We start from the raw sequence: 9,340 nt of genomic DNA on the forward strand, positions 1-9,340 counted from the left end.
TAACGTTTGCTAGCTAGCTAACTAATGAGCAAGTTCACATTTATCAAACCTAACAACAACAACAAAAAGTTCAAGCACAAAACTTATTAGCTAGATGTAAAAGATGTATACTTGCTCTAGAAAAAAAGGTGTATTATGCAGCTTTAATGTTTTAGTAAAAACAATATTGTTGAAAACGGGGTGGATTACACTGGGAAAAGTGCCCTCTTGTGTAATATTGATCTAATTGCTGAGATGGTTTGCTCTTAATGGTTTTAGGTGGTTGGGAGGATGAGTGGGATATAAACTCTGCCTCCAGATTAAAATACACCGAAAAAAACAAAAATATAAACGCAACATATAAAGTTTTATCCCATGTTTCAGGAGCTGAAATAAAAGATCCCAGAAAATGTCCATATGAACAAAAAGCTTATTTCTCTCAAATGTTGTGCACAAATGTGTTTGCATCCCTGTTAGTGAGCATTTCTCCTTTGCCAAGATAATCCATCCACCTGACAGATGTGGCATATCAACAAGCTGATTAAACAGCATGCTCATTACACAGATGTGGCAAGTTTTGAGTGTGTAATTGGCATGCTGACTGCAGGAATGTCCACCAGAGCTGTTGCCAGATAATTTAATGTTAATTTATCTACCATAAGGTGACTCCAGCATCATTTTAGGGAATTTGGCAGTACATTCAACCAGCCTCACAACCGCAGACCACGTGTATGGCGTTGTGTGGGTGAGCGGTTTGCTGATGTTCACAACGCTGACAGAGTGTCCCATGGTGGCGGTGGGGTTATGGTATGGACAGGAATAAGCTACGGACAACGAACACAATTTGGATTTTATCGATGGCAATTTGAATGCACAGAAATACTGTGACGAGATCCTGAGGCCCATTTTATTTTTTAAAAGTTGTCTGTGACCAACAGATACATATCTGCATTCCCATCTGTGAAATCCATAGATTAGGGCCGAGTGAATTTATTTCAATTGACTGATTTCCTCATATGAACTGTATACTTATTGTTTCTGTCATTTACTTTTTGGGTGATAAGTAATATGCAACGACTAGTCAGTATTTGCCCTAGGGTTTCTTTCAGCATCGGTGGCACGGGTAGCTAAATGAATATAGGGGAATCACTGCAGGTAGTGGCATTTAGTCTAGATACATTCTCTTAGCTCTAGTTTGATGTACGCAGTGGCTTGGGATTGTTGTGATTGCAGATAGCCGGCAGTAGCACAAGAAAAGGGAAATAATATATTTGAATTGGGACTCCACTTGAATGGAGCATTCATTTCCTTTTGATATGTGCACTTATCAGGAGTCAAATGTATCTAGACAGCTGAGCCTTTAGTGTAGGCTAATTACATTAGGGGGATCTTGTATTTTATGCACTTTCACAGTAATGTCAAAAAAGTCACTAGCGAGCTACCAGAAAGTAGGGAGCGTTTACCCTTACAGTGAGAGCCACTCATCCATAAACATGGGATGCATTTCTGTTTCGATACAGGAGCTCCACACAAATGATCACATTCACTTCGTGTCCAAGCTCTGTGGATTCAGGAAATGTCCTCCGAAACCGTCAGTTAGCGGATCATGGTGGCTACTGGCTACTTTGTTGAGGTTTGTCAACCGTTTTTGTGAAATGAACCTTTATTTCAAAAGCATTAGAATCCTAATTTTGTCACTCACTGCTACTATTGGCTACTTATCCTGTTCTACACCATATCCCTTGCTGACGATGTTGAGGTAATGTATGGATATCCATCTATGGCTGGGCTTCTAGAAGTGTACATCCAAGATTTATATACTCATAGATTTTTCTTGATTTAAGAGTCAGGAGCAATATTTTGTCTGAAATACCTATAATTGGCCTGAAGTTTCAGTCTGTAGTCAGGGAAGCCAACTGAACCACAGTTGACCACTTTGGTTTACATTTCAACAACATAGTCTTCTTTATTTTCTCACTTATCTTGTCTGTTTCATTTTACTGTCTTATTTGTTCAATCAAGTCCTCACAAATCAAGGGAAGTAAATGGAAGTAAACTTTGGGCAAAACTACCTTTTTTGTTACTTCCACACTATTCTCTCTTACTGTCCCTTTGGTTTGCTTATCTTTGAAAAAACTCAATTAGCTTGTAGTGGTGTTGTCCTCATGTTCAGATCTTCCTCTACTCCCGCTCCCTCACTTCACTTTTCATTCTCGCACCTTTCTCATGCCTCTCCTTTCTCTCTCTCTCTCCTTTCTCTCTCTCCCTTTGTGCAGGTGAGGTCAGTAGTTCTCTGAGCAGTGAGCTGAGGCAGGCCCGAGAGGAGAGTCTTCAGTCTCTCATCAGGAACAGCCAGGCCCATACACTGCAACAACAGAGACTGCAACCACTTGTTCAGGGCCAACATCAGGGTCTGACCCAGGGTCCTGGTCAGCACTACATGCAGGGCCAGCAGCAGCACAGATTCCAGTGCCAAGGCTCCCACCCCGATGCCCCTCTCCCTGATGATGCCTCCTCCAACCCCATGAACAGCCTCCTTCAGAGCTTCCAGGTCAGACATTCTGGTTTTTTTCCCAAAATAATTGTGGTGACTTTCTGTGTATTTGGATGTTTGTTTGGCAGTTTAGGGATGTTTATTGTTTATTTCCATTCAACATTTCTTGAATGACGTATGAAAAAAGTCACCACTGGGCTGACGGAAACATGAAATGCCGGTACAATTTTAAAAATTCCGACAGACAATTTGTTTGTTCGACATGGTGGGACATTTTTGTGTCGGAAAAATATATTATGCGTGAAATGGCAGTGGATATGTCTTGTGCAAATGTTGATATAATAACCATTATATTGAAGTAAACTTGGAGTCACATAATGATATGTTGTGTGGTCCTCCCACTACGACTTGGGAAACCATGCAGTTTATTAGGCTACAGATTAAATTAATTATGATTAACTTCACAGGGTGGTGAATGTGCAAGATGATGAGCTTGATGCTCCTTTCCAATAAATATCGAGGGTCATGTTCTGGTGACATGATGATCAATGCTTGGCTGCTGTTTGACAAATACAAATAATATTGCTCTTATCCATAATAATCTCATAATGTAGTTAGCCTACCCACAGTATCTGTGAGGTGTTGGCTACAAGCGCATGTGACAACACCTCGCACATTTTGCTATATAACCTAACAGTTTTGTTGACAAAACCATCAGTAAAGATGAAAATGCGATGGAAACCCATGTAACTTGTATTTTTCTTCTGGTACATGGGAATTTAACAGCAAAAGTTTTTTTAATGTGCGTATGTCATCACGCACAGCTTTTATCCGCAAAAAGTCTGATGGAAACACATCTTTTGCATGAAAATCTGTCGCAAATTGGATGGAAACCTAGCTACTTTCAACATGTTTGAACCTCTCCCTCTCTTTTTGTTACAGGTGGATTTGCCTGAGACGATTCCACTGCCAAACAGAACTATGATGAGTCGACCGGGGATGATGCCCATGTCCCAACCCGGTGCCCCTTGTCTCCAGAAGGGTCATCAAGAATATCAGGCTGCCGAGGACCTTCCAGGTGGTGGGGGAGAAGTTATTGATACCATCCACAGGGCAGCGATGGGCACGGCCAGCAAGAGCGCGTTTAATGTCATCACATCAACAGGTGCTAGCGGTACCTTCGCTGCTTCTGTTGTCGGCGAGCCTGTCGACCTCTCCCATGCGGTTAACTCTGTCATTCATGGCCCCCTTCGCTCATATCAGGAGCCAGTGCCAGAGCCCCGACACCAACCCAAGGTGGGTCGGCCACGCAAGAAGACCCCTGAAAGGAACAACAGCTTCTCTCCTGTTGCTATGGAAGCTCCTGCCAGATTCCGCTCGCCGCGACACGGAGCCCAGAGAAGACAATGGGATGGGCAGGCGGAGGGCCAGGAGCAGGCTGGTCTGTGGCGTAATGACGAGCTCCTCCAACCGCTTTCCTTAGCCCAGAGCAGAAACTGCACCTACCCAGAGAGGCCCAAAAGTCAGGCCCAGGTCCACTTTGGCCCTCAGGACCAAACAACACTGCACTTCCCCAGTGACTTGTATGCCCATATGAACGGCAACGGTAGGGTCCTCACCTCGGGAAGACTACATTCCAGACACCCCAGCCTGTCCCCTGGTTCTTCCTCTGGCCCACCAGAGGGCCTTTTTACCAAGGATTACAGCCACTACAACGAACATCTGAATGGCCAACTCAATGGGAACCACTACAATGGGCATTACAATGGGCACCTGAACGGGAGCCTGAGCGGCGAGGAAGACCTGAGGCCTGGGGACTCTCCCTCCTCCAGTGAGGGGCTCCCGCTCCACCACAGGCCCAGAACTCCGGCCCACTACCCGGGGGATCTACTCTGGGGCCAGGGCAAAGGCTTCCCTCCATGGCCAGGCAAGATTGGGAGTGAGGGGCACATGTACTCCCCTGGGATGGTGAATGACATGCAGGGAAAGGTGAGCTTGTTGTGTATTTGTTTTAGTGTCATCAATTATGATTGGTCACATGACTACATCAGATAAAGAAGTGGAGGTCTCTGCCACAATTCCAGCCTCAGTTTCAACACAATTTTACATTAAACCTTTGCTGCTAGTACTACTGTACACATTACCGTTGCAGTTTTTTTATGGCAAAATAATGCTTTGTATAAGAGGGGAGTTTAAAAATGTGTAGGCACCAGGCATGGCAAGTCCCTGAAAGATGATATATTCCTCACAAAGAGCATGAGAGGGAGATTTCCCACGGTGTTCTGCATTAAAAAACACCCCAATTCTGCCCTGCGACACTCTCAAACGCCTTTGAGACGCCAAGGAATTAACATCAGGGTAAAACAGCATAATGGGTTTGACACCTTCCCAGAGGTCATTCTACCACCATTTTCACCTGTCTGTCGATATCCATTGATTTAATTTATTCACTGCCTACTGTGTTTTGTTCTTTTTTTTCTCGAAAGCTACTGTTCAGGAACTTCAGTGTGGGAATCCTTGGGGGAATGTACTTTATTACATTTTTCCTGGATTTACCCATATTATTTAGGCTAACATATGGCTAGGTGATATTTCAGTTTGGTTTCATGCCTTGTTTGACTGTGCAGATAATATGCAATAGTGGATGAATTTGCCATATCCATCCCTTTTACAAGCCTGTGTGGACAGCTATTTTAATGAATATGACCCATTGTGTTCAGTAAATACAATTAAAAGCAGTTTGGAAGGATAGGACAAGATGCTGACTCTAAAAAAAAAAAAATTATTAGAAAATGATTGAATGCTCTTTGTCTTACCTGGCGTTACAGTAACTTGCAAGTTAGTCATTAGATAATAAAGCTTTATTGAAGTTGAGTCATTATAATTAGGAAATGTGAAATAAAGTAATTGATTGCTTTGACCGGAGTCATTCTGCAAACTAATTTAGAACTTCTGTTCTGTGGACAGGGTAATGTACATTTAGAACTTCTGTTCTGTGGACAGGGTAATGTACATTTAGAACTTCTGTTCTGTGGACAGGGTAATGTACATTTAGAACTTCTGTTCTGTGGACAGGGTAATGTACATTTAGAACTTCTGTTCTGTGGACAGGGTAATGTACATTTAGAACTTCTGTTCTGTGGACAGGGTAATGTGCTTTTGGTTTCACTTGGCTGTGTAATATGCCACTTAGATTAGTCATTCGTGCATACATTTTACGTATGGGTGGTCCCGGGAATCAAACTCAATACCCTGCCGTTACAAGCGCCATGCACTACCAACAGGTGATCCTTTGGTAATGTTTTTGTTTCATTCCCCCGGTGTCTGGTAATGTTGTTTCTACTTGCCTTCAGGTAGAGTCAGAGAAGTTCCAGAGGACACTAACAGAGGATCTGGACACACTACATAAAGCAAACAAGATAACTAGAAAGTAAATTACCCTAGATTCATATGCTATTATTCTTTATTCTGTCCCTGCACATTGTTTTTATCGGATGAAGGATGAGGATAATGTAAAACAAATATGTTCTCTTTCTTACAGTGGTCGAAAATGGAATAACCACCTAGAGGCTGCTATACAGGAGGCTATGTGTGAGCTGGATAAGATGACAGGCAATGTGAGTATTCCGATTTGGTTATTGTGTGTACTGTACACACCTCTTTAGAGATTACCTTTGGGTTCCCAAACGTGTGTGAGCCTCTCATTATGTCTACAGTCTATCTAAAGATGGTGTTCCAACCCCTCCCCCATTTCTTTGGTGCACCAGATATCACAGAGAGACAGACAAGTCAAGACCACGAAACCCAAGAGGAGGAAGATCTCCAGATGACAGTAAATGTGTGGACCCTTTGGTATCCTGCTGGGTAGCGGTCCATCTAGCCAATGGGTGTAGCCGATGTAGAATCGTTAGCCAGTGTGTGCAATAGTAGTGACCGTTGTCTTCTCTTTTGCATCAGCTTGGTACTTAGTCCAACTGGATTAGTGCTACAATCAGAGTCAACCCTCCCACCTTGACCACCACCAAGACACTGACAGTGAAGAAAGTACAAGAAAGGATGGAGGAACCTAGCTGCAAAATAATAGCTGTGATATATCCACAGCTAGCTTGTCCTTATGGAACATGAGATTCTACATATAAGGAAATAGTTGGTCCAAATATTTCTGATGCATTTTAGATTATGCACATAGACCAAGGAAAACAGTACATTATTTTCAGTGGTTAATTGTATATATTGTTCAGTTTTATCATTGATGAGTTGACTTAATGCTAATGTCTTATGTACATATCAATACAAAACTATATCTGGTTCTCCAATGTTTTTATTTTTCACAAAACGGTGAGGCCAGAGATTTCATTTTTCAAAAGAAAAGCAGCATAAAGGAATTTCTATTACAGATCTATTGAAACATGCTGTTAAGCATTGAACAGCTGAAGGATTATAATGTTGAACTTCAACAGACACTATTCTCATTTGCATGCAGCCAGTAAGGGTGATCTTGTCCTGCTGGGAAGGCATACATACAGTGTGTGTCCCAAGAAAAGGAAATTGGAAGACTTGAAGATAGACCCACAGTATATCCTTTATCTGAACATAGGACATGCAAATACTTTCTCTTTGTCTTACGTTTCCTTTTTCTTTGTTCTTGTTTTTATCCATGTTATCCAAGAAAAGAAAAAGCCATCAAGGGAAGGAGTCTGAAATATGCCTCTAAGTTACATTATTTGTACTCCCAAAGTAAAATTTATTTTCTCTGAATATTTTTGATAAACAGATTTCCTGTGTTATATCTGCAAAATGACTTTGACAGTATATGTTTGTTCATTTAAAAAAAAGAAGTTATTGTAAAGCATAGACTAATTTCTGTGGTATACATTACATGCATTCTGAAATGAAGTATTCAATAGCAACAGTTGTAATATACGGTTCTGCCACTAGTGTTTAATCTACATTTATGTTCATATTTAAATGGTGCAAAAAGTATTAAGCTGTTTATTTTCTCTATCAAATCATGTAATTGAGCATTTCTCTGTGTTTTACCCTTGAATGTGTCATTTCAAGGGTCAAAATGCCTTAATAGTAAGGACTGCACATTTACAGGCCAGAAGAGATCTGTAGTATACTCATTGGTTTCCTTTGCTCTGCAAAACCATTTTAAACGACCCAAGAAAGTATGAGTAAACTTTGATCCGAGCCTTATATCCAATGCTACAATCCCCAGCTGCCAAAGCTATGCCGTATCACAAGTTAGGACTTTAAGTTTCTATTATTTATCTTTTTAATATTCTATTGAATTAGTGGCCTTCATTTTGTTCATTTTCATTGTTTTTTGCTTTTGTACTTTATAATTTATTTATGAATCACATATTTATTTGTAGATATACATTGGTTACTTAGCAATAATACTAATGAGAGTTGTACGCTCTGAAAAGCCTTAGAGTATTATATATTTTTCTCTTAAAACAAATGAACAGCCTATATATGGATAAATATTCCATTAGTGGTTTATAAATATACATTTATATATTTGTGTTTATTTATGAAGTGTACAATTTTGAACACTCAGTTTGTGCATATAGTGTTCTTTTTTTTCTTACTTGTGTCAACACTGAGTATATACCCACGGCCTGAAGAAATTGTAAAATGTTCATTTTAAAAGAGTGAACTTCATTTTCTGTACTTAATACCCTGACTCAGGAGGGGCACCTTCTGATTTGATCAGTCTTCTGATTTGATCAGTCTTCTGATTTGAGCAGTCTTGTGAAAATCTGAAATTGTAATACTGACATATGTACATGTTTGTCTCATTTTTATTATTTAACATACAATATCAAGTCATCTGTGTTCAATCCTAACAGAACAACCCGGCATCCTAAAATCTAATACTCGTTTTAAAACTTGGTAACCTAGCTATGTATGCATTCTGTTTATAATTATATTGCACTCTTAATCCTAAAATTGGGGGTATATGAAGAGAGCCCACCACTAGTCCATGGACAAAGTAAATGTTTATTTATGTCTTCCATTTCAAACTTGTTGTCCATTGTAGTGATCTTGAGTGATTGTGTTTAATGGAATAAATGTTTTGCCCTCCTTATTGAAACAAAATATATTCTAATATTGTTTTGGAATGAGTTATTTATTGAATGTGGTTTTAAATGTCATTTTTATGCTCTTTATTTCAAAACATATGGTAAAAGCTGAGTGGCCCACATTGTTTTTGATGGTTTTACAGTGGGAAAAGATTTTACATTTTTGTAAAGTATTTTAATTTTAAATGTGATATGCATTGTTAGTCAATTGGTAATGTAACAGTCACTTAGCACCAACATCAAAGTATCTTTTGTACTTATAGTTTTCAGTACATCTTTCTGAATAGATAACAGCTGTAGCATTTTCCTTTCCTGCTTCTCTAGCAGAAATGTTTTACATTTAGAAAAGTGTGCCTGAAATTACATGCAGTAAAAGGTGGCTATTATGCTTTGTTCAAAATCTTTTAATGGTGTTTGTTCGAAAGGGATTTACAAATTTGACAAAGTATTGCATTAATTTTGCAATAAAAAAAAAGTATTCTATCAACTGTGGCTTACGTTGTTATATTGTACATGTATGTTATAGTCTCTTCCAGTCATTCCATCAAATTGTCCCCTTCAAGCTACTAACTTCAACCCACCTACCCTAAATCACATTTCCAAACACATCTGTATTTTATATTGTCAGTTTAAGTGTGAAAGACACAATAATATTAGATTTTGTATCAAAAGGATATGTTCTACACACTTAGGTGATCTGTCAATTCTTCGAGAACTACCCTCTGTAACTTTTGAAATGATTGGCAACATTTTTATTGAGCTTAAACCAGCTCAT

The 9,340-nt window shown here is 39.7% G+C and overlaps 1 protein-coding gene across 2 annotated transcripts in view; it reads left to right on the top strand.

Annotated features, from left to right (window-relative positions):
- The window catches only part of LOC112237555 (methyl-CpG-binding domain protein 5), a 58,608-nt gene extending 49,562 nt beyond the window's left edge, over positions 1-9,046 (top strand). For both annotated transcript variants that reach the window (XM_024406172.2, XM_024406177.2), the window contains exons 6-10: positions 2,256-2,530; positions 3,416-4,462; positions 5,827-5,903; positions 6,015-6,090; positions 6,241-9,046. In XM_024406172.2, coding sequence (XP_024261940.1) covers positions 2,256-2,530; positions 3,416-4,462; positions 5,827-5,903; positions 6,015-6,090; positions 6,241-6,303 — 1,538 coding nt within the window. In that variant the 3' untranslated portion in view covers positions 6,304-9,046. The remainder of the gene's footprint in view (positions 1-2,255; positions 2,531-3,415; positions 4,463-5,826; positions 5,904-6,014; positions 6,091-6,240) is intronic.
- Positions 9,047-9,340: the final 294 nt, after the last annotated feature.

Source organism: Oncorhynchus tshawytscha, linkage group LG03 (genome assembly GCF_018296145.1).
Source record: "Oncorhynchus tshawytscha isolate Ot180627B linkage group LG03, Otsh_v2.0, whole genome shotgun sequence".
Lineage (NCBI taxonomy): Eukaryota > Metazoa > Chordata > Actinopteri > Salmoniformes > Salmonidae > Oncorhynchus > Oncorhynchus tshawytscha.